At 57.5% G+C, this 24,509-nt stretch overlaps 2 protein-coding genes across 16 annotated transcripts in view; one reads left to right on the top strand and one right to left on the bottom strand.

Moving 5' to 3' along the window:
• The first annotated feature begins 10,558 nt into the window (after positions 1-10,558).
• TMEM200B (transmembrane protein 200B) lies at positions 10,559-13,580 on the top strand. The gene is made up of 2 exons (XM_062190820.1): positions 10,559-10,636; positions 11,133-13,580. Exon 2 carries the CDS (start codon positions 11,153-11,155, stop codon positions 12,074-12,076), a length of 924 nt encoding a protein of 307 aa, XP_062046804.1. The 5' UTR covers positions 10,559-10,636; positions 11,133-11,152; the 3' UTR covers positions 12,077-13,580.
• Positions 13,581-14,623: 1,043 nt separating this feature from the next.
• The window catches only part of EPB41 (erythrocyte membrane protein band 4.1), a 232,715-nt gene continuing 222,829 nt past the window's right edge, over positions 14,624-24,509 (bottom strand). For all 15 annotated transcript variants that reach the window (XM_062190815.1, XM_062190804.1, XM_062190803.1 and 12 more), the window contains 4 exons: positions 21,241-21,342; positions 19,778-19,858; positions 16,521-16,625; positions 14,624-15,867 (listed from right to left, as the gene is read on the bottom strand). In XM_062190815.1, coding sequence (XP_062046799.1) covers positions 16,527-16,625; positions 19,778-19,858; positions 21,241-21,342 — 282 coding nt within the window. In that variant the 3' untranslated portion in view covers positions 14,624-15,867; positions 16,521-16,526. The remainder of the gene's footprint in view (positions 15,868-16,520; positions 16,626-19,777; positions 19,859-21,240; positions 21,343-24,509) is intronic.

The raw sequence follows: 24,509 nt of genomic DNA, 5'->3' as shown, positions 1-24,509 counted from the left end.
TGGACCACAGAATCACCTGGGGCATTTAGCTGACTCTAGGTAAAGCTGACTCTAGATTCCTTCATTTTTCCAAGTAGGTGTTTTTTCGGTTTTTGTTTGTTTGTTTGTGTTTTTTTGACAGGCAGAGTTGGTGAGAGAGACAGAGAGAAAGGTCTTCCTTCCATTGGTTCACCACCCAAATGGCCGCTAAGGCCAGCACTGCACTGATCTGAAGCCAGGAGCCAGGTGCTTCCTCCTGGTCTCCCATGCAGGTGCAGGGCCCAAGCACTTGGGCCATCCTCCACTGCCTTCCCAGGCCACAGCAGAGAGCTGGCCTGGAAGAGGAGCAACAGGGACAGAATCCGGCGCCCCAACCGGGACTAGAACCCGGGGTGCCGGCGCCACAGGCAAAGGATTAGCCCAGTGAGCCACGGTGCCGGCCCCAAGTAGGTTTTTAAAGTTAAATTTATTTGCAAGTCAGAGCAGCAGACAGACACACACACACGCCTGATAAAGATCTTCCATTTGCTGGTTCACTCCCCAAATGCCTATAACAGCCAGGGCAGGGCCACCCTGAAGCCAAGAGCCTAGGACTCCAACTGGGTCTCCCACATGGGTGACAGGGACCCAAGTTCTTGAGCCAGCACCTCCCTGCCACCCAGGGTGCACATTGGCAGGAAGTTGGAGCCGGGAACGAGGGAAGCCAGGCCTTGCACCAGGCACTCCAACATGGGATGCGGGTGTCCCAAGAGGCAAGTTAATCACCACACTGGCTCCCTGCTGTGGCACTGCCCTCCCGGTCAGCGGCAGCAGAGGCTCTGCCCAGACCAGGCCCCCAGGCGCCCACCACGGGCAGCCTCTGCTTGATACAGTGTTCAGCCCCAGGTACTTGGTTTTGGTGACGTGTGTTGAAGACAACGCGTGCCTTTATGCCTTTATCCCCCACTTCCGTGGGCAGAAGGGCTGTCACCCAGGCTTGTCCATTCTGGAGCAGGGTGTCACTTCACCCTAGAGCCTTGGAGCAGCACCTACTGCCCTCACGGACAGGGAAGGCAAGGTTTCCTGCAGGCCTGGCTCACAGACGGCGCCGAGGAGGGAGGGCAGCTCCCGCGGCCTCGGGGCCCCTCCTGCCTCCTCCAAACCTCATCTCAGCTCCTGCTCCTCCACTGGGGCTGCCTCTTCAGGTCCCCCTCCTGGTCCCCAGAGTTTTGAGCTGGGCAGGGAGGGACTCTGGTGAGCCCACGGTCTCCTGTGGGTAGCACGCCCAGCAAAGCTCCTGTGGCGGCAGCGGGCCCGGTCCCCTGCTCGCTGCACTCCCAGCTCTGCAGTGAGGGGAGCAGAGGGGATTTGTAGTGAGGGAGCTCCAGGGAGCCTCCTTCCCCTTTGCAATGGTGGAATCGTGGTTGCTAACCTGGACCGGTGTGGGCTGGATGCCAGGCTAGGGACCAGGCCCTGCCAGCTTAGGGGTGCGGGGGCGACAGCAGAACCCGGGGCAAGCCACCCAGGGCCAGGATTTGGGCTCCGGCTCAGGCAGTCCCGGCGCACGCCTTGCTCTGTCACTCAGGCGCTTGCCTAGGTAGGACAGGGATAGCGCTAGTGCTGCCCCTCACTGGGCTAGTACGAGAATTACAAGGGGCCCCGCTCGAACAGCATCTGGCTCGGGCCAGGTCAATGCGGCTCTACCTCCACCCCACGCGCCGGCGGGACTAGTCCCAGGGCTTAGCCAAGGCAGTGGGCGGTTTGCAAGGGAGCTCATCTGTGAGGTCCCGGAGATACGGAGGGGGCCCGAGGCCTAGAGCCGGGGGCACGGGACGGCGGGGAGCCGGGAAGGGCCCACGCCTGTCTGCCCGGTCCGCGCCGCGCTCGGGGCCCAGCCTGGCCGCTAGGGGGCGCCCGGCTTCTCTGGGCACCGCGTCTTTGGCCGGTGCCGCCGCAGGCTTGGGCAGAGGCCGGGGGTACCTGGCCTGGGGGAGTCTCCGGAGCGCCGGCGTCTGCTGTCCCACCCCCAGAGACACGGGGTTCACTGCGGCGGCGGCGGCAGCAGTGTGTGATCCTTCCCCAGGCAGCGGCGCCACGTCCCCGTGGTTCCTGCTACGGAGACCACCCCCCCCCCAGGTGTCTCCCCGCTCCCCAGGAGCTAGGTGTAGCCAGCTGACCCAGTTCTGCGCGTTTGGGCCCCCGCCCCCTTCTCTTGGGTCGATCTGCAGCCTCAACCTCAACCTCTCAACCAGGAGACGTGGGGCGAGCACACCTGGGCGATGGCACCGCACCCTGACGGGGAGGGCCGGGGAGAGCCCAGGTAAGCTACCCTGCCTTTAAAAAGGTACTCACATCTGAGAGGCGGAGACACACAGACAGCACCGCCCCCGCCCCCGCTTCACCCACCCTGGGGAACTCAAACCAGGTCTTACCGCTGCCCCTTGGGGTGCCCACAGCGGAAGGCCGGGGGCAGGAGCCAGAGTGTGGACCACAGGCGCTCTGATAAGGGAGGCGGCTGCCTCCACGGCTGCCCCAGCCCCAGCCCCGCCCGCCGGACCCTTCTTAAATTCTGCGCTGGCAACTTAATGATTCCATTTGCTGATACCGAACAAGTGCTGTTGGGGCCAGGTGTGCTCACTGCCCAGGGAGCAGCACCCAGGCCAGGTGCGAACCCGGGAGCCTCCAGCGGGCTTTGCAGCACTGACAAGCCCCTCCGCCTGAGTGGTCTATGGCACACACACAGTTTCGGGTCAGGGTTCCCGGTGGTCGCTGTGAGCTGACTGTAGCCCCTCGTGGCACTGCGCCTGTGCACCACGGGCCGTGCGCCTCATTTTCAGTGGGGGGGAGGGGGAATGCAGATATTCTCGAAAATATGCAGTTTTCTCAACTGAGGTTTTTCCTTTAAAAAAAAATTTATTTTATTCATTTGAAAGAGTTACAGAGAGGTAGAGCCAGAGAGAGAGAGAGAGAGAGGTCTTCATTCCATTGGTTCACTCCCCAAATGACCACAACAGCCAGAGCTGCGCTGATCCAAAGCCAGGAGCCTCCTCCTGGTCTCCCATGGGGTGCAGGGCCCAAGCACTTGGGCCATCCTCCACTGCACTCCCTGGCCACAGCAGAGAGCTGGCCTGGAAGAGGAGCAACCGGGATTTGAACCAGCGACCATATGGGATGCCGGCGCTGCAGGCCGGGGCTTTAATCTGTTGTGTCACAGCACCGGCCCCAGGTTTTTCTTTTTTTAATAATTATTTATTTGAAAGAGTTACAGAGAGAGAGGGAGAGACAGAGAGAGACCTTCCATCTGCTGATTGATTCACTTCCCCTAGATGGCCACAACAGTCGGGGCTGGGCCAGGCCGAAGCAGGGAGCCGGGAGCTTCTTCCAGGTCTCCCACATGGGTCCAAGGGTCCAAGGACTTGGCCCATCCTCCACTGCCTTTCCCAGGCCATCCTCAGGGAGCTGGATCAGAGTGGAGCAGCGGAGACTCAAGCAGCACCCATGTGGGATACTGGTGTTGAGGTTGTGACTTTACCTGCTACGCCACAACGCCAGCCCTGGTTGAAGTGTTGCTTGCCATGTGGTTCCAGTTGTGAGCACGCCAAGGGGAGGAGGCACAGCAGATTTCACGGGCACCCTCCAGCCTTCCTTCCTGGGACACACGCAGGCGCTCACGGCTGCACCTGCAGCCAGCAGCCCTATTCGCGGGCCTGGTGAGGACATCACCCACTCACAGGGAGCTGTCACCGCCTCCCTGGCTTTGGAGAGCGTCTGCATTTCCAGCCCTGACTCCTTTGGACTTCCTGATCCTGTCTCTCCCCAGCCCCAGCTGATTGGACAGGGAAAGAGCCTTGAGCTGAGCTAACAAGGACAGAGATGGGTGGAGCATCAGAGCTGATCATAGCAGAGTAACACCAGGGAGCCAGCAGCAGCTGAGGTCTATTGGCCACCCCTGGGCAGGGCTCAGGGAGCTCTTGGTGCCCCTCATGTGGGTACCTGGCATGTTGCCTGATGACTCGGGCTCAGAGAGGTGCAGTCGCGGTGTAGCCTAGAGGGTGGGATTTAGGAGAGGTCAGGGCCTGAGGTCTGCACAGTTCCCTGCTTAGAGAGTTGCAGAAGGCTTTCAGGCACGTTGGCTGAGAGGGGCCGGACCACCAGCCAACCAAGGGAAGCTGCAGGAGAGCCAACCTGCACCTAGGTGTGAGCACACCTAGCAAGATGCAGCTCCTGCTCCCCACCCCCTTTCTAAAGAAAGATTTGTTTCTTTCTTTCTTTCTTTTTTTTTTTTGACAGGCAGAGTGGACAGTGAGAGAGAGACAGAGAGAAAGGTCTTCCTTTTGCCGTTGGTTCACCCTCCAATGGCTGCCGCGGTAGCGCGCTGCAGCCGGCGCACCGCGCTGTTCCGATGGCAGGAGCCAGGTGCTTCTCCTGGTCTCCCATGGGGTGCAGAGCCCAAGCACTTGGGCCATCCTCCACTGCACTCCCTGGCCACAGCAGAGAGCTGGCCTGGAAGAGGGGCAACCAGGACAGGAACGGTGCCCCGACCGGGACTAGAACCCGGTGTGCCGGCGCCGCAAGGCGGAGGATTAGCCTGTTGAGCCACGGCGCCGGTCTGATTTGTTTCTTTATTTGAGAGACAGAGTTACAGACAGAGGGAGGTCTTCTATCTGCTGGTTCACTCCCCAAATGGCCTCAACAGCCGGAGCTGAGCCAATCCGAAGGCAGGAACCAGGAGCTTCTTCTGGATCTCCCACATGGGTGCAGGGGCCCAAGCACTTGGGCCATCTTCCACTGCTCTCCCAGGCCATAGCAGAGCTGGACTGGAAGTGGAGCAGCCGGCACACAAACCGGTGCCCATAAGGGATGCTGGCACCACTGGTGGAGGCATAGCCCACTAACTACGCCACAGCGCCGGCCCCACACTCCCCCTTTCCTGTATCTTGGACCCTCCCCTAACCCTCGCTACAGAGGCAGGGACAAGCTGCCTTTCACAGAGGTGGTTCCTTAGGCAACTCTCCCTCCTTTCCTGGTTAAAAGCTTTCCTTTGAGCCACTCCCACGTGAGGCTATTTGGCGACAACCTCACTGGCAGCCCAGAGGAGGTGGCCAGAGACCCATCAACAGCCTCAGGTTCGCGTTTCATAGGGGAGAGAAGGGACAGTCTAGCGCCAGCTTCAGGCCAGGCACCCGCTGCCCACTGTGTGCTGTGTCTGCTGTGGACTGGGCGGGGGGCCGCAATCCTCATTGTCCCCATTTGTAGAGGGGAAGGAGGCACCCTGCCTTGCCCAGTCATGGCGCGGTGGGCAGAGGATAATGGCGTGTTCGGGAGGCAGCCGCTAAGATACAGCTTGAGAGACCCGTGTCCTCTGTTGGAGTCCCGCCTCCGCGTCCAGTCGGGCTTCCCACTGATGCACACTCAGGGAGGCAGAGCCTCAGGTGGTCGCATCCCTGCAACCCCCACCCCACCGTGGGAGACCTGGATTGGTTTCCCGGCTCAGCTGTTGCAGGTGTTTGTGAAGAGAATCAGCAGATGGGACTTCTTTCTCTCTGCCTTTCAAATTAAATAAAAATACATTTTTTTTTTAAGGTAAAACCGTTAAAAAACCTGGTTCTGACCCTGGCTCTGCCACTGACCAGCGTGTGACACAGACAAGCCTGGACCTCGTGGAAGCCAGGGTCCCATGCGAGAGACAGGTGAGGGCTGCTCCCGCCTCCCAGGATGTCCTGCTGGCTCCAGTCCTGGGTCCCTGGGCCTGGTAGGGACGAGAGGCGGGACTCAGGCCAGGGCTGGCCTCGCCCGGCCCCCGGGACGGTCTCCTTTCCTTGACCTGCCCAGTGTTACCCAGGCTCTGCCTCCCCGCCCCTCTGGGCTTCAGACACTGGTGATGGAGAGCTCACTATCCCTGGGACTGTGCCAGCAGCTCCAAGACGTTGGGGAAGGAGCGCACAGTCACCCAGCCCAGGGCTTCCGTGCAGTGGGAAGAGGTGGCTTTGGGGTTCATGTCCAGGACCACTGAGGACAGGAGCCCCAGATGGGACCTGTGGCTCTGGGGCTTGAAGCTCGGCTCTGCTGGTCATCCGCTGGGTCACCCTGAGCAAGTTGCTGCCCCTCTCTGGGCCTTCACTTCTGGGACACTGGGGCTGGGATTCCGGATCCGCTTCTCAGCGAATCCACCCCAGTCCTGCCGGTGAAGGACTCAGGACAGAGGCGGGACCTGTGGGAAACGCTGTGACTCCCCTGAGGTGGCAAATCCAGCCCCGCCCAGCAGCCTCCCCCTCCTCACCCCTCCAACCCAGCTCTGAAGGCTCTGCTGAGGTTGAGGCCTCTCTGGGCCGGAGTTGAAGGCAGGGCGTGCAGAGGCCACACTGGCATCCACTGTGCCTTCTGGGGGTCTCCCAGGGCACCCCGAGATGAGACATGGAGCTTGAGCAGGAAATCCAGCCCGGGGGGGGCGGGCATGGAGAAGAGAGAAGGTGCATCCTAGGCCCTGCTGCTCTGTGGCCTGGGGCAGGGCTGTGCTTGCAGCAGGTGGCAGCTACTCCCTTCCCAGGGGCCGGGGGCGCCTCAGGTCCCTTCCTGGCATCCGCAGAAGGAGGCCGGGGCAAGGGAAGGGAATGTGCACCCCCAGCCCCGAGGGGACAGCTCATCCAGGTCACACAGAGCTCAGGAGGAATCTGGGCCTCCTGGAGTAACCAATGCCCCGCTCTCCAGCCCACTGGCTCCCCACATGCAGGGCCAAAGCAAGCAGGCCCATTGGGCCCTCGGCAGTGGGGGAGGGTGTCAGGAGCTGGGCTGGGGCAGTGGGTTGAGCTCTCTCTGCAAGCCTCAGTTTGTTCTTATGTAAACTGGGTATACCATCGACCACCTGGAGCTCTCCAGAGAATGAAACAGCATTGCAAGGGTGGGCGTTTGGTGTGATAGTTAAGACGCGGCTTGGGACACCTGCAACCCATATGGGGATGCCCGCTTCAAATGCTGGCTGTTTCTTGCCAATGTGTACGCTGGGAGGCAGCAGGTGATGGCTCAGGCACCTGGGCCCCTGCACTCCGTTGGGGACCTGGAGTCAGTTCCGGGCTTATTTCACCTTCTAAGCAACACTAGGAATATCATTCCCCAGCTTATTGTGAGCAGACACTGCTGGGCAGAGGGCTCCAAAGAGGGGCAAAACAGATCCCATCCAGCCCTTCAGAGCTTCCGGCCCGTGGGGGCCCAGATGGGAAATGGACTCAATCCCACGATGTCAGCTCACCTGTGTGTGGGGATGTCCAGGGTGTAGAATGGTCAGGGCGAGGAGGGGTGGCTGGGTCTGGGAGCCGGGAGCAGGCTCAGATCTGAAGAGTCGGAGCGGGCAAGGGGAGCACCAGCGAATGGGTTTCTGTCCTAGGACAGTGCCAACCCCCGGGGGCCACAGCACAGCGCGTCTGGGGACAGAAACAAGTTCAGCCGCCCATGAGGGTGGTTTGTAGAGACCAGAAGGGATTGTCACTGTACTTGGACCGCCCTGGGGAGCTACTGAGAGTTTTAGGCAGGGAGTAGCGGGTCAGATTCAGGGAAGAAACGCTTGGTGGCTCTCTGCGGGACAGGAAGAGATGACAGCTGGGGCAGGGGAGTGGCCACGGGGGGACCGGCTGCTGCCAGATGCAAGGGGCAGGGTCCCCGAGATGTGGATTGGACGGAAGCAGGAGAGGATGGACGGTGGGGCTCCCGGGTGGGGGAGCAGGGACAGGGACTGACCCAGGGTCCCACCGAGGCGTGGGGTCGCTGGCACTGAAGCTGGGATGCTGGCCCACTCCGAGGGGTCAGGAGGCCAGGGAGCCCAAGAGCAGGCAGGAGCAGGGGCCAGATGGAGCCCTAAGGACCGGGGCTTGTTCTGGCGCTGGCCCCAAGGCGGGTGTCCCCGGGAAGGAGCCGGGAAGGGCTCAGGGGTTGGGTGCGGGCGCTGAGCGAACCCAGAGGTGAAGGGGTAAGTCGTGAGGGAGGAGGTGGGCAGCGGATGGAGGCCGCCCGGGTCCCGGGACACCGGGAGACGGCGGCGGGTGGCAGGAGACAGCAGCCCAGGGGCTTCCCCCGCGCGGGGTCGCGGGGTCTCTCTGCGACTCAGGCCTCGGGAGCTTCCAGTTCGACACGCGGGGACGCGAAGGGGACCCACAGGGATGAAGCCCGGGAAGCCGAGGCCCGGAGGTGGCCTGGCTCCTCCCGAGGGTTCCCGGACCCCGGGGACGGGGAGGGGGCTCCCGGACTCCCGGACTCCCGGACGCACCCAGTGTCCGCGCAGTCGAGGCCTGAACCGCGCGGCCCCGGCCCCGGCCCCGGCCCCGCCCAGGCCCTCGACGTCCTCGCGCCTCCCCCCAGCACAGCCGTGTCTCATTACCGCCCCTCCCCCGCCCGCCGCGCGAGCCGGGGGTCCCGGTGTCGGGGGAGGGGCGGGCTGTAATCAATCCCAGGCCGGAAATTCTCCCCGAGGGGCCCGGCCGGGCTGCGGGTGGGAGGGGGCCCGTGCCGCCCCCGCCCGCCGGGCCCGCCCCCCGCATCATGGAAACTGGGCGGCCGGCCCGACCCCCGCCGGCTCCCGCCACATTCCTGCCTCCGGGGGCGCGCGCGGGGAGCCACGCGCCCCCTTGCAGGCCCCCCCGGCGCCCTCCTCCTCCTGCCCTCGTCCCGGGCGAGCGCGTCTTCCTAGGGGAGACGCACCCACTCTGCTCCCGGCCGATTGGGGCCGGGGCCGGGCGCCCCCTCCCCGGGATTCCAGTTCGCCGAGGGCTCAGCCCTTGGCGCCCCCTGTGCGGGGCAGGCCGCGCTGCGCCCGTCTTGCAGATGGAGGCAGTGAGGCTCGCAGGGGGAGGCTGTGGGGCCGGCAGGGCCAGGCTCCGGCCGCCCCCCGGGTGCCTGGACGGAGGCTCCGCAGGCGGGGCGGCGAGCGGGGTAGGCGCCCTGGGCTCCGGGCCTCAGAGACCCGGTGTGGGGAGGGGGCGCCTTCCCAGGGCTTTGAGAACGGCGAGAGATGAGGGTGAAGGGTCGTGGGGGTGGCGGGACTCGGGCCCCGACCTCGCAATCTCCAGGCGCACGCCCCGCGCTCACCTGCGACCCTCAGCTCTCAGCTGCCGCCTTTAGGTCGGGGCCCACCGGGGTCGCAGGGTCCCCGGGACTCCCAGGGGCGGGGCCTGGCTGAGTGGGGCGGGGCCGGGGGCGGGTCCCGTGGAGACCGAGGCGGCGCGCAGGACGGCGGCGCGCGGACTCGGACCCGGACCCGCCTGGGCGCGGCGGCGCCAGGTGAGCAAACTAGGGTGCATGGACTCGCCCCCCCAACTTTCTCTAACTTTTTGCTCGGCCCCTCCGACGGGAAGGGACCCTGGGGGCGGGAGCCTGGTCCTCCCTTTGCCCCAGCTTAGAGTGGGGTCGCGGGCCGTGGCCGGCCCCGGGGGGAACCAGGAACCCGGCCCCGTGCAGAATCCCGCGGGGAGGGGCCGTCGGGCCACGGCTGCAAGCGCCCGCCTCCCTGGGGCTCCCCGCGTCGGCGCACGCCCTGCCGAGGCTCGGGCTCTCTGGGCTTGGCCCCCTCGTTCTGTTCTGCACGTTTGCGCCCCCCTCCTGACGGGGACGCCGCGGCTCGGGGTGACCTGTCTGGGGCTGGGGCCGCAGTTCAGGGTGGAGGCGCGGTGGCCATTTCCCGGGTTCCGGGCTGGGAAGAGGAGCCCCCTACTCAGGCACGGCGGGTAACGGGCCTCGCCTCTTCCCAGGACGGCCCGGTGGCTGCGCCGAGAGATGCCGGTGCCCAGGGCCGGAACCCGGGGGTCCGCGGCGCTGTGACCCCAACGGGCCGCTCGGCCTCGAGGGCGACCTTCCGTCCGTGAGAACCAGGCTCGGACGCGGTAGGCGCCGCGGCTCCGTCCAGGCCCTGGGCCTGCGGCGCGCCCCTGGGAGGCAGCAGGGGTGGAAGCCCCGCTTGGATCTTCGCGGGCGCGGATGGGGCCGGGAGGGTGGCAGGGCCTCCTCCCCAGCTCCTGAGCTGCGCCGCCCGACAGCCAGGTCCCGACCCTCCTCTCGCCCGTGGCCCCGGCGCCCGGGCGGGGGCCGCGTGTCTTCCCACGCCCTTCTGTCGTGGGGGCCACACCACGCGCTGCCCGGCTTCTTGGTCTCGGCCCGGATCCATAGCTCACCCCGCAGGCCGGGCGCGATCGGCAGCCAGGAGGGGCCAGGGCTGTGCGGCCCCGACCCTGGGGCGGCCAGAGGCGCAGGGGCGGCGCTGCTGTCGCCGGGACGCGGGCCACTGAGGCCTCCGGCGGAGGAGGCCGGGCGGCGGGATGATTCATCCCGAGGAGCCCGACTCGGAAACGCGGCAACCTGGGAGCAGCAGCCCTGGCGGGGCCGCCGCGAGAGCCGCGAGGGGAGTCCAGCGAGGCTCTGCGCCCAGTCCCGGCCGCCGCCAGCCTCCTGCCCGGGCCCCAGCCCGGCCGCTGGGGGGAGGGGAGGCCCCTTCTGTGCGGAGTTGAAGAGGATCCCGGGCAGAGGCCGCCGCCGCCGCCTCGCCTGCTGTCCCTGGCTGCTCTTGTTCGGAGCGGTCTTCCCGTTGTCTAGCTCGAGTCTCTCCTGCTGCAGCTTCAGCGCTGCCCGAGACGGTCTGCAAGGAGGGAGCGGGCGGGGAGAGGCTGGAGTCGGGGCCACCCCCTCCTCCCACGCTGCGGTATGTACGACGCGGTAGGGGGGAGCTGGGACCCGCGAGCGACCCTGCGGCCCCGGGCAGCCGGAGCGCTCCTCCCTCCAGCACTCTGGGGTGGCCACGTGCGGGGGTGGGGTGAGCCCGCGCGGTACTTACCCTGGGACGCGGCTGCCGGGGCCCCGCGCTGCCCGAGGCCGCGGACTCGCGGGCTGCCCGCGCCTGGAGCCGGGAGCAGGGGATGCGCCAGGGAGCAGCCGGCGCGCCCCTCCCACCTCCCCGCGCCGGCCCGGCCAACTCGGGCTTGTGCCGCGCGTCCCTGGCTCCGAGCTCCGCTGCGGAAAACCCGAGCGGGGGCGGCTCCCTGCCTCGCAGCCCGGGAAAATCCGGGGGCGGCCGCCAGGGATCTCCAAGCGGCCTGGGCGAGGCGACCCGAGCTTCCCTCCCGGATCTGGGCCCCGAGCCTGGCGCTCCGAACCGAGGCCCGTCGGATCACTCCCTGCCTCCCATCTTCTCTCTGCAGAGCGCCCAGACGACGGCGGGATGACGGCTGGGAGTCCCGGAGACTGCGCCGAGGTGCGGAGGAGCCCCGAGGGCCGCGTCTCCCGCCTGGGCCGCCGCCTGGGCCGCCGCCGGCGCCCGCGCTCCCCACCGGAGCCTCTGCGGGTGCGGGCCCGGCTGCGGCTGCGCTCGCCGTCGGGGGCGTTCGCGGCGCTGGGGGCGCTAGTGGTCCTGGTGGGCATGGGCATCGCCGTGGCCGGCTACTGGCCGCACCGCGCAGGGGCCCCTGGACCCCGGGCTGCCAACAGCAGCTCACACCCGGTGGGCGAGCTCCGGCGCGAGGGGCGCGGCGCCGGCCGGGCTCACGGCCCGCACGAGCGGCTGCGGCTCCTGGGGCCGGTGATCATGGGCGCCGGCCTGTTCGTGTTTATCTGCGCCAACACGCTTCTGTATGAGAACCGAGACTTGGAGACGCGACGGCTCCGTCAGGGGGTGCTGCGCGCCCAGGCCCTGCGGCCCCCCGACGGCCCAGGCTGGGACTGCGCGCTCCTACCCAGCCCCGGCCCCAGGACTCCGCGGGCCATAGGCTGTGCAGAGCCAGACAGCTGGGACCTGTCCCCGCGTCGGGGGACCTCGCCCGTCCCATCGGTGCGGAGTATGCGTTCAGAACCTGCTAACCCTCGCCTGGCGTTGCCTGCCCTGCTCAACAGCTACTCGCTGAAGGGCCCGGGGCTGCCCCCACCCTGGGGGCCGAGGGCCCAGCCTGGTCACGTGATCATCACCGTGCAGCCCTCTGGTTCCTGCATCGAACATTCCAAGTCTCTGGATCTGGGCCTTGGGGAGCTCCTCCTTGGGTCCCCTGCGGCTCGAGACTGTGCGCACCGAAGCTGGCCTCGCCTGGACCGCCTCAGTCTGGGGGGCTATGCCAAGCTGGGAGGAGGAGGGGACTTGGGTGCCCGGGTCTGAGGACGGGGAGGACAGCTTGCCGTGAGGCTGCAGCATGGACCATGGAAACAGGAGCACAGGATCAGGAGTCTCCCTGTGGAGCAGTCGTCTGTCACATCCCAGGCTGGAGCTGGATGCTCTGACCACAAAGGCGCCCTGACCTGCATGCGGGCAGGGAAATGCCAGTTGCACTGGGTGAGGTCAAGGAGCTGGAGGGGGCTTGTTTCACCATGGAGAGTGGAGACCAGCACACCTCAGCCTCCGGAATTTCTTCAGCCTCCAGATGTGGCTTTAGCCCTGGACAGGTACCTGAAGGGGCTGGAGGTCCAGGCCAAGGTGACTGGGGGAGATGCACCCGGTGTCCTGGCACGTCCACAGGGGTAGGCAAGGACCACTAAGACTTGGAAGGTAGGCTGGGATGTGCCAGGTCAGGCCAGGCCCCTTCTAAGGCGGCCTGGAGGTGGAGTTTGGGCCTCGGGGAAGGTGGGCAATGAGTGGAGCTGAGACCCTCCACTGCCATCTGGGATGGGGACTGAGCCTTCAGCTCTCACCACCTCAATCCCCTCCTTCCTCAGCCATGCAGGGTCTCTCCCACAGGCCTGCACCACTGCCACTGCCTCCATGGGGGCCCCAGCCCCTCCCCACAGCTGAGGAGCCCCTCCCTCCTCTCTTAGCTGTGGTCTGTGCTGCACAGTGCCCAGCGGGGCAGAGCATGTGCAGTTCCCAGAAGTTCCCGCGCATGGTGCTGGAGCTGCATCCTGTCCGATGCCGCGCGTCAGAGAACGGCTTGAGTTCAGGTCTCCCAGAGCAGTGTTTGCTTTCCCGGTTACCAGGAGAAGATGAACGGAAAAGTGGATCAATCCTCAGCAGGTCTTTTTTTTTTTTTTAAGTTTATTGAAAAATGCAATACAAGAAGCAAGACCAAATACATATCTAAACACTACAACCACTTCTCTTACTACAAAAGGCCAAAACAGCAGACCTAATTATTGCCTATTTACTCTAAAGATTTTGCCAATTTGATTCTGCTGCCATAGTTCCTATTTTGTCAAGAGATGTAAACAACTACCTGATATGATTTGTAATTTTTTAAAAATTTACAAAGCTCCTTCATTTTTGTCACCAAAATAATACATTTGAGAGATTTGTAGAAACAACCAGCCTGGGGCTGAGACCTGGGCAGATTTCCCAGGAGCATCGAGGGTGCTGGTCAGGCCGCAGCTCTGGCGCCACTTCCCGAGGTGGAGTCTCCTCCCAGCAGCCCAGGGAAGCCTGGGGAGGAGGGGGCAGAGGCACCCGGCGGGGCCCTGCATTCAGCGTAGGAATACAGGTCTTGCCTTTGTGGGTGGGTGGCAGCGATCTCATGTGGCTTGGGGGAAATTTTTATTTCTCGAGTGAAAATAAAATTGCAGCAGGAGTTGTCACTGTGGTGTGTCTGAGTCACTTTAGGAAGATTGCTGCCAGTGCCTGGCCCTGGAAATGCTCGCTCTCCTTCCCCTCCACCATTCCTACCTGGACAGTCTGATTTTCTTCACACACACACGCACACAACCGCAGAAAGAAAAAAAACCCCAAACAACTGCCAAGCCCCAAGATTTGGTGCCAGAGAAGAAAGGGGAGGAGACCGGGAAGGCGTGAGAGTTCCAGGCGAGGAGGCCCCGGGCAGCAGCTGGCTGCGGAGCTGAGGTACAGCGCAGGCCTCCGGATCCACGCGAGGAAGCTGCCACCTGATCTGAGCACAGGATAGTCACTATGCTGGTTTTTTTTTTTTTTTTTTTTTTAAATGTTCGCTTATTTCCATCTACTTGAAAGGGAGCAGCAGAGGAGAGAGAGAAAGAGAGATTGAGATTTTTCTATCCATTGGTTCATTCACCAAATGCCCACAACAGCCAGGGCTGGGCCAGGCTGAAGCCAGGAGTCAGGGACTCCATCTGGGTCTCCCACTGGATGGCAGGGGCCCAAGCACTTGAGCCATCATCCACTGCATCCCAGGATGCATTAAGCATGCGAAGACTTCCGATGGACAGGCTGTGCCCTCCTTTTCCCCACCTTCAGTCCACAGGTGGGTGCCCCAGGAAAGCTGGCCATTGGGAAGTGAGCTCGCGTGGCATGCTGGTTTGGTGTAAGTCAGATTCCTAACTTGCTACTGCTCCTGGAAACATGGCTCTGGCCTGAGCACCACCCCGAAAAGCCCTGTCACTTCAGACCCCAAGCCTGTCATCCGCAACCTGTGCCCTTGCTTCCCTCCCTAGGGAGAGCTGCCTATTGGCAGAACAGTCTCACATGAGAAGTAAAAGAAAAATGCACACCCACACTCAGTTCCAGCGGTTGAGTCTGAATAACTCAGCAGAAACTGTGGACACAGGCAGCGGCTCCCACGTCAGAGCAGAGGCTCACACTCCCTGCTCACTGCCCTGGACCCCCCGCAGTTTCTGTCTGTGACCCACTGTCTTACAAAGTTCACGTCTAGCCTATAATTAGGATCCTAAGAAGTGTCCAGGCAGCTCTGTTCGTGGGAAGTAAGCTGGAAGATGAGAGATTTGGGGACACCAGTCCTTATTTCCAAAACCAAAACCAAGGGGAAAAAAGAAACTAAAGCCCAAACCTACCACAAAATCAAGCATACAGAACCTGACGGACCTCAGCTGGCCGGTGGGACCGAGCAGAGCTGGGGCTTGTACCCCTGTCATGTTTGTCCTGTGGGAAGGGGGAACCCTAAAAGCCAATCCTCTTGCTCCAGAAAGGTGGCCTCGGGCAGGTGCCCATTGGGGGAGAAGAGTTCACAGAATACAGGCCCCTCCCACCACATTCTCTCATCACTGCTGGTGAAAGGAGGAGGCCCAGAGGCCACCCCAAACTAGTTCTCAGCAGGATCCGACCGGGAAACTCCACCATTCCCCCTGTGAAGTGCACATGCCCAGGACGTACGTTAAAAATCTCATTAACTTTCTTTTCCACATCATCACCAAACATGTTCCATTACCGCTTTTGGCCAAAGTGCCTCTTTTCCCGTGAGTTCGGTCTCCTGAGCTGGGAGTAGGGACAGCACTGAAGAGTCACTGCTTCTGATGAGGTAAGGGGGCGGCTGGGGAGGTGAAGGCCACAGATTTGTTCCAACATTCACAGTATCAGATATATTAGGAGCGACTTCTTATGTCCTTGTTATAAAGAATCTCCAAAAAGAAAGACTAAGAGGGAAGGAGAAAAAAACACTACATTCTCAGCAGAGGTGTTTGCCTCACCAGACACCCTCAGCGAAAGGACAGGGACATGGTTCTGAGGTCTGTGGGTCAGGCAGTTGTCCTGCTGGCCACTCTGGGAAAGTCATGTCACTGGCTCTGGGAACGCTGGTTCAGGCCGTTTCTGCTGTTGTCCAAAGGGCATAGACCCAGGGGGGGAGCAGGAGTCTCCGAGCTGGCTTCGGCCTCCAACAAAGGTGGCAGAGTCTGGAGCATTTCCTGAAGGAGTCTGTGGACCCTGTCGGTATCTGGGTTGGAAATCAGTGAGGAAAGGCTAGGCTGAAGGGGTTACAAAGTACCCCATAAAAAAACCCCAAAAGTTCTTTAAAAACTGTCCATAGAATGAAAAGTTGAACAATTTCCGGTATCACAATATAGAAAAAGGTCTTGAAAAGGATCAGTGATATCTAGAATCTCTTGATATAAACTCCAAATAGAAAAGGAAATTCAGTTTCTGGTGGTTTACGATAATCTTGAAAGTCTGAAGTCTGACTATTGCAGGTTAGCTTCCTTATAATTTCGCTGGTTTCTCTTGGATGGGAGAAGGGCAGGGAGCTGGGGGTAGGGTAGTTCCTAGAGGAAACAAAGCAGCACATTTCTAAATCCTGCAAAGGAGAAAGCTTCCCCATCCCACTGCCAGGCCCTTGCAGTCCTGAGTGACATTTCACAGAGCTCAGTGAGGACACCTGGTGATGGATGGCTTCTTCAAGTCGTTTGTACGCACTATCTGGTCCCTGATCCCCAAGAGCAGCTTCCTGCTTCCAACTCTCTGGTTTGTTCTCAGAGCCTCAGTCATCCTCCCACCCCACTCCTCCTCCTCCGTCTCTAGACAGTGCGACCCTGCTCTTGGTTTTTTCTACTCTGGCTGTCCCAGTGCCCGTGACACAGCAGAACAGCAAAGGGGAGGGAAAGGGGAGGTGGAGAAGCAGGAGGAGGCAGAAGTTGTAGGAGGTGAGTGGGCGTTTGCACCCAAGTTTGGGGAAGCTCCTCCTACCCACACTGCTGGCACTGCTGGGGGCAGGACACCAATGACCCGGCTGCTTTAATTGGAGCCACTATGTAATAATCCCCACTCTCCTCCCTCTCACCACTCCCCTGTCTTCGCTTTATCAAATCCCAGTGTGGACTGCTCTAGGAGTGTGGCCCTGGCGCGTCCAGGGTTCTTGTCGGTGCTCTCTCAGGCTGGAACAGGGGCTGCCCTGGGACCCAGCAGGAACACCCCCTACCTGAGCTCACTCCTCAGAGATCTCGGTCTCCTGATGGACGACCACCTTGGTCACTGACATGTCAGGGTGCTGTTCCTTTGCCTCTTTGATGGCTTGTACAAGGACCTATGAAAGACAGAAAAAAACCTCATCAGTCAAAAAGCAGCCTCACTGGTGAAGGCAGGCAGGGGATCACAGGACACGATTTCTCTGATGCCCTGACAGAGTCAATCTTTCTCTCTGCAGTGGCAGGACAGCACTGAGGTTACACAAGCTGACAACTCCCTTACCCGGCCTAGGAGGGTCTCAGACTGGCAACAGACAGGGGAGGCAGCACTGCCTTCAAGGAACACCAGAGGGCTCCGGGGATGACAGCGGCACGCCCCCGGCCAGGTGTGAGAAGATTCCCTCAGGAAGCAAATGCAGAGCCCAAAACCAATCTGTGCCCAACACCAGGCGACCAGGAAGTTCAGGACAGGAGAGGAAGGTAAGAAACATGCTAGAGAAGAGATGTTTTCAGCTAAAGTAGAATGATGGAAGGAAGAAATGAATCATGTGATAAAACACATAGGTATGGGGCAGGCGCTGTGGCACAGCAGGTTAATGCCCTGGCCTGAAGTGCCAGCATCCCATATGGGCGCCGGTTCAAGTCCCGGCTGCTCCACTTCCGATCTAGCTCTCTGCTATGGCCTGGGAAAGCAGTAGAAGATGGCCCTAGTCCTTGGGACGCTGTACCCATGTGGGAAACCCAGAAGAAGCTCCTGGGTCCGGGCTTCAGATCAGCACAGCTCCGACCGTTGCAGCCAATTGGGGAGTGAACCATCAGATGGAAGACCTCTCTCTCTCTACTTCTCCTCTCTCTGTGTAACTCTGACTTTCAAATAAATTAGCCTTTAAAAAAAAACATAGATAGGTAGAAGTCTCTTATAAATAAAGTATCCATTTTGTAATCTTGATGTAATGTACCTTTCAACAGAGATCTGAGATTGCATATAAAATTTCTGTAAGTAATTTCCAAAAAAAATAAATAAATAAAAAGGAGGAAGGCCTATTACATGCCATGTACTAGCATAAGCACATTGTTCATTTAATACATTAGGGCAGTACCATTATTTCCATTTTATAGATGAGGAAACTGAAGTTCAGAGGTTAAATAAAGTGCTGTTTTCACACCTAGAAAGTAATGCAACAGCAATTTAAACTCAGGCTTTCCTCTTTACCATACTGTCCTTTCGTCTCCAAGGTGAGCATCTGCAATAGTTTTGGTTGTTCTAGAAAAGCTAATGAGAGCAGAAGGGAAGTCACTGGAGAGCCATGACATCACTCTGCATGGTCTATAGCCCCCATCAAAAAGGACTCCAGCTGGAACCGATCAGCTGACTGCTCCTCTCGGCTCTTAAGAGCCATCTCCAGGAGGGACGAAGTTAAGAAGGAACACTCCTCTGGTGGTCCCTTGGCTCCATGAAAGGCATTCTTGGAACGGCCACCTATGCAGATCCCTGCTCATCCAACCTCGTCTGCTCACACTGTGGCCTGCTTCAGGCCCTCTTTTTAAAAAAATTTATTTCTCTTATTTGGAAGGGAGAGTGACAGAGACAGAGAGGGAGAGAGACAGAGAAGTTCTGATTTTCCATCTGCCAGTTCACTCCCCAGATGGCTGCAACGGCTGGGACTGGGCCAGGCCACAGCCAGGAGCTCCATCTGGGTCTCCCAAGCACTTGGGCCATCATCTACTGCCTTCCCAGGTGCATTAGTAGGAAGCAGAGGACTTGAACTGATGCTCTGAGTGGGATGTGGGTGTTCAAAATGGCAGCTTATATGTCACAACCCTGGCCCTTCAACTGCTCTTCTTGGTTGACTCTGCCTACTCTCATCTCTAGGAAGCCCTCACTGCACCGCTGTCCTCAACAATCCTTCCTAGAGTGCCCCCTCCCAGCCAGGCAGCATCATATCTTATTCCTCTCATGGATCTCTCAGTACCTAGAAGAATGGGGCCCTGGAGCATGTCTCTGGGCCATCAAGTGTACTCATCCCTCTGTCACAACAACCCTGGGAGAAACCTGTGCTCATCTTTATTTTATACATGGTGGAACTACAGCTCAAAGGTACACACCCAGTTTGCAGACTAAGCAATCAACCCAGGCCTGTGTCACTCCAAATCCCAAACACCTGTTCCCTTATCATGACTCGCGCTGTCTCATGCAGACTGAGCAAATAGCAGGGGCTCCCATCACATCACACTGAGGGAGAGGGTCCAGGCTGGTACCACAGCAGGACCTGCGGAGCTGGGCAAACAGAAGCTTCTCCCTCGGCTTTGCAGCCTTGCTTCTGGAATCCTGAGCCCCGTATTTTCAGCTGTAAGTCTCAGCCCTGCTACCAAGGGAACTGCCAACACTGCAGCTCAGTTTTTTTTTTTTTTAAAGGCACTCAGCACATCAGCATAAAGGCCACAGAATTATTGCTCTAGCAATCCTGTCAATGATTCCAGAAGCATTTGCATGCAGTTTGTCCACCCCCTCTTCTCTGCAGCTTTGCTGTCCTAACCCCACCCACCAGAGAACTGGGAACATTAATCTTGACCTTATTATTTGCTAATTGCTTGTAGCACACAATTAGTACCTAATTAACATAGAAATACAGGATTTTACTACTCAAAACGGCCCAGAAAATTATCTAGATCAACCTATTCCCTTTTCGGGAAGAAAAAAAATCATCAGAGGTAAAGTGATTTGTCCAAGGTCACACAGCAAGTTGGTGCAAGATCTAGGACAGAAGCCAAGTTTCAGCCTGCTGGTGTCTCCATCACACCATGTCCCCTGGTTGCCTCCTCAGCTGGGACAGGGCTCTGAGGGTAGGAGCATGCCTTCCTTTTGTTTTGATACCATCTAGCACAGGTTTGGGTACACGCAACCTCCTGGATAACAACTGCCCACTGGCTTGGAGCCCACCAAGTGCCACATGTTACTTGGTCCTCACAACAACCTAGAGAGAAAGGCTCAATAATCTCCAATTTACGGGTGGGGAACTGGGGGGTGGGTGAGTTAAGAACTAGAATAGAGGAAGAAAACAGCATTTGAGTGCAAGTGTTCCCACTGCACCCCCTGGTTCCCATCTGCAGCCCCACCCCACTGGCCTCTGTGCCTTGATTCCCTGGGTCCTTACTTCACTTAGAAGCTAAAGTCACCCAAGAAGCTTTCTGGGGAAGGAGACGGCAGAGAGATCCTCTATCGCTCTACCCGTTCTCCAACCCCATGTCTGGAATCTCCTCAGCGTCCCACCTGATCATGGTCAACATCGGCGTCTCCGGTGATCACGATTCTCTTCTCAATCCGGGTCTCTGAAATCCCGCCCTTGACAGTCTGTAACCAAAAGGATGGAGTCACTTGAGGCCAACAACACAATAAGAAAAACGAAGGGAAAACACAGATTGTGCTGAAAGCTCCAAGTTTTCACCTGCTCCTGGGCACCGTGCAGGGACACCTTCTGACCCACTTGCCCTGCTAAATGAGCACACCTCTCCTCTCGCGGGCGGCCAGTGTCTTAAGCTAGGCAGGAAGCCACAGTTCTCTGTTTATTTACTTCTTTTTTTTCCTTCCTCCCAAACATCAGAGAAACAGAGCAAGTAAACACAACGGTTTCTCTCTTTGCTCTCCCTCTATACGTTTTATTTTTGATTATTTTTAAGGAAGATAATTAGAAGACCAAGAACATAAATGTCACACAGCTAGAGACTGGGCTTTTATTTTTAAAATTTCATATTATTAATATCAAAAGATCTCCAAATAATCTCCTGAGGTGGGTAGAGCTCTTTGATACAGGAGGAAAACCAAAGTCGAGACACATTAACTAGTGTACTGATGACAGAGCTTGGTCGAGAACAAATTTCTTACATATAAGAAAATGCTTTCCTCTAGTGCTATAGCAAACATGGTTTGCCTCTGGTTTTCTGGGGGCAGTTCCAATTTTAGATATTTTCTGCTTCTTGCTTCCCATAAATCGTTCTCTAATAACTCCAATATTCCAGCATCACAACATCTGAGCTAGAGCTCCCATGGCCTTGATTCTCTCGATATAGAAATTCTTTGTCAGACCACAAATTCTAATTTTTGGCTAGGGAAATGATGGCATAATAATACCAAAAAACCCCTGCTCATTTGCTGAATTTTTAATTTATTTTATTTATTTCAGAGACACAAAGAGAGACAGAGAGAGGGCTCTCTTCTATCGGTTCACTCCCCAAATGCCTACAACAGCCAGGATTGGGCAGGACCGGACCTGGCTGCTGGTACTGACCTCAGGTTCCCCACATGGCTGACGGAGACTCAACTACTTGAGCTGCCTCCCAGGGTGCACATTAGCGGGAAGCTGGCATTGGAAGCAGAGCCAGGACTTGAACTCAGGCACTCTGGTGTGGATGTGGACCTCTCAAGTGAAGAGCCAAACGCCTGTCCTGGCTGACTTGTTAAATTTATCTCCTAGGCTAGACGGGGGACTCACTCACCAGATATGTACAAATATGTAAAGGGGACAACCACACGTGACTTTATGAGGCTACTAAGTCGGCGGGGACGCTCCCAGGGTCTCCCCTCCCCAGGTTTATTGCCCTGGGGAGCAGCAGTCTTTCCTTCTGGACTCTTGGAATAATTGGGCTCAACAGGGAGGGGACTGAAACCTTCAGAGAGGTAGCAACAAGCTCGGCATGACATTGGGGTCCACGAGGAAGCTCCGTCTGGTCTGTTACCTTGGTAATCTGAGTTGTGGTGGTGCTGCTTGTGGTCTCGGATGTGATGGTTTGAGCTGTCAGCAAGACCCCTGGGTCCAAGTCCCCATTGCTGTCATCAGCCTGCAGAAGAAATCACAATGCATCATGGTGCCTCTCAGGAAATCCTGTAGGTAAATGCAGGCTGCAGCTTTGCTGTTCAGCTGCACATTCGAATGCATAAATCTAATAAAATAAATCAGCTGTGAACAAGGTTCCTTCTAAAGAAGCTGGATGGGTATAGTTTCCTTAGCACTGGGCCAGCGGCAGGAGTAGATCAGAAAGAGGAAGTGGGAGTGAAGCCACAGGTTCCATCACTGCCTACATGTACAGCATTTTATAACTCACAAATGGCTTTTGAAACACTGTCTTTATTGATGCTGATACTAGCAGTCTGCAATTTAGAGAAAGGGCAGGAATGTATTTGCACCTCTGTTAGGAAAACTTAGGCTCACAAAGGCTGTTGGATGATTTGCACAAGGACTCAAAACTAGTATTTACAGTTGGTTACAGATCTGGTATTCTTTATACAACATCCAAGGCAGGAAAAGTGTAAACTGTTGTTTTTTTTTTTTTTAACTTTGGTTGCTAAGACATGAGTAGGTTTTGAATCATATGAGAGAACTTTCTAGAAAGAACTGGGAATGGTCCTTGTTGGGGCTTAAGAGGCCAAGGAATGAATCTCTGGACATCTTCTTTAAAGACTGAGATGGGAGATTGCAGTTAATGAGGTAGAAAATGTCCCGATAAGGGAAAGTAGGTTAAAATACGTGTAATATATATATACATATGTATATGTATATATATATATATATATATATATTTTTTTTTTGACAGGCAGAGTGGATAGTGAGGGAGAGAGAGACAGAGAGAAAGGTCTTCCTTTTTGCCGTTGGTTCATCCTCTAATGGCTGCTGCAGCCGGCACATCGCGCTGATCCGAAGCCAGGAGCCAGGTGCTTCTTCTGGTCTCCCTTGCGGGTGCAGGGCCCAAGGACTTGGGCCATCCTCCACTGCCTTCCTGGGCCATAGCAGAGAGCTGGCCTGGAAGAGGGGCAACCGGGATAGAATCCGGCGCCCCGACCGGGACTAGAACCCGGTGTGCCGGCGGCCGCAAGGCAGAGGATTAGCCTGTTAAGCCACGGCGCCGGCCAGTAATATATCTTAATTACATTTTTGACAACAAAACTATGAAGGACAGGGAATTCAGGAGCAGGGGCTTTGAAGTAGTTAATGTATCAGGCTATACGACTAATCTATATAGAGATGCTATATAGGGCTGGAGCTACTCCGTTTCTCCAGAAGGTATTATTTTATGACAAAACATGCTATGATCAGGCTGAGAAATGAAATCAGAGAAAGGGAAAGAGATGGTTGGCAGGGGCCAACCCCAGCTTGACAGTGATCAGCAAATGTTTCAGCTATTAGTGAACTTGGAGTAGCTTATAACCCCATGACCAAGATGGAAACTGCACTAGAAGAGTGGCGTCTGCAACACACTTTTCAGATAACAGCGGCCTAAGACACCTGGTGCTGGTATTGTACACTGTCTCAGAGAGGGATTTAAAGAAACACAATTATTCCCATAAAGAACCTTGCAGCAAAGAATTTGTTAAGCTGCTATCTTCTGCCTCTTTATGTGGGCCACTTGCACTATAAACAGAGGCCTCCAACATTTTTACGAACAGGGCCACATTTCAAGTCAAAACTTTGAGGTATTAGGGGGAGAGGCAGAAGGAAAACAGAGTTAGGAAGGAACAGAGTCCTTGGCTGGGTTCCCCTCCATGTGGGAATCTGGACAAAACCAAAGAAAAAGAACACAACGTGACATTTGACTATGTCTTACACGCCACTACCATACCAGGTATATTAGTTAGTTCACTAATATTTTTCTTCAGCCATGACCACTTACCTTAGATTCAGACTCATCTGAATTTATTGTACTCCTACTATGTGCCAAGCAGGTCATGCAATTGTATTCTCAATTATGCTCTTTAGGAACTGAGGTAGGTATTGTTACTATACTCACTGTAGAGTAAGAAAACTGATATCTAGAACGGTCAAACAATTTGTTCAAGGTTTTATGGTTAATAAGTACTTGAGCTAGGAAGTAGGACAAGGGTCCTAGCTCAGACAGTAACTAGCTGTAGGCTCTTCAGAAATTCATTCTGGGCTGGCGCCGCAGCTCAACAGGCTAATCCTCCGCCTAGCGGCGCCAGCACACCAGGTTCTAGTCCCGGTCGGGGTGCCGCATTCTGTCCCAGTTGCCCCTCTTCCAGGCCAGCTCTCTGCTGTGGCCCGGGAAGGCAGTGGAGGATGGCCCAAGTGCTTGGACCCTGCACCCCATGGGAGACCAGGAGAAGCAACTGGCTCCTGCCTTCAGATCAGCGCGGTGCGCCGGCCACAGCGGTCATTGGAGGGTGAACCAACGGCAAAGGAAGACCTTTCTCTCTGTCTCTCTCTCTCACTGTCCACTCTGCCTGTCAAAAACAGCAACAACAACAACAAAAAAAAACCAGAAATTCATTCTGACTTCTCTTAACTTCAATTTTCTCATTTATAAAAGGTAGATACTGTACTATTTTCACTTGTAAAAGGCAATACTGTTATACAAGAGTATTTTTTAAAAGTCTCTGGAAGTAGCCAGCGCTGTAGCACAGCTGGTTAAGCTGCAGCCTGCAATGCTGGAATCCCATACGAGCACTGGTTTGAGTCCCAGCTGCTCCACTTCTGATCCAGCTCCCTCCTAATACACCTGGGAAAGAAGTAGAAGGTGGCCCAAGTGTCTGGGCCCCTACCACCCATGTGAGTGACCTGTATGAAGCTCCTGGCTCAGGACTGCAGCCATCTGAGGAGTAAATCAGCAGATGGAAGATCTCTCTGTCTCTCCTTCTGCCTATGTAACTTTGACTTTCAAATAAATAAATAAATAAAATTTTTTTCAAAGAAAAAAAAATCTGTGGAAAATGGAATTAAAAGATAAGGGGTAGGCATTCAGTATAGTAATTAAGACTGCTTGGGATACCTACAGACCATATTAGAGTGCTTGGTTTCAAGCCCTGGCTCTGTTCCAATTCCAGTTTCCCGTTACCGTGTACTCTGGAAGCCAGCAGGTGATAGCTCAAGTAGTTAAGTCCTTGTCACCTATGTGGGTAACCTGGATGGAGTTCTTGGTTCTCAGCATTGTTGTGGCCCAACTTTGGCTATTGCAGGCATCTAGGAGTGAATCAGTGGATGGGAGCCCTCTTTCCA

This window comes from Lepus europaeus, chromosome 5 (assembly GCF_033115175.1).
Source record: "Lepus europaeus isolate LE1 chromosome 5, mLepTim1.pri, whole genome shotgun sequence".
NCBI lineage: Eukaryota > Metazoa > Chordata > Mammalia > Lagomorpha > Leporidae > Lepus > Lepus europaeus.
The sequence above is the reverse complement of the archived record's forward strand: the minus strand, read 5'-3'. Positions and strand labels throughout refer to the sequence as shown.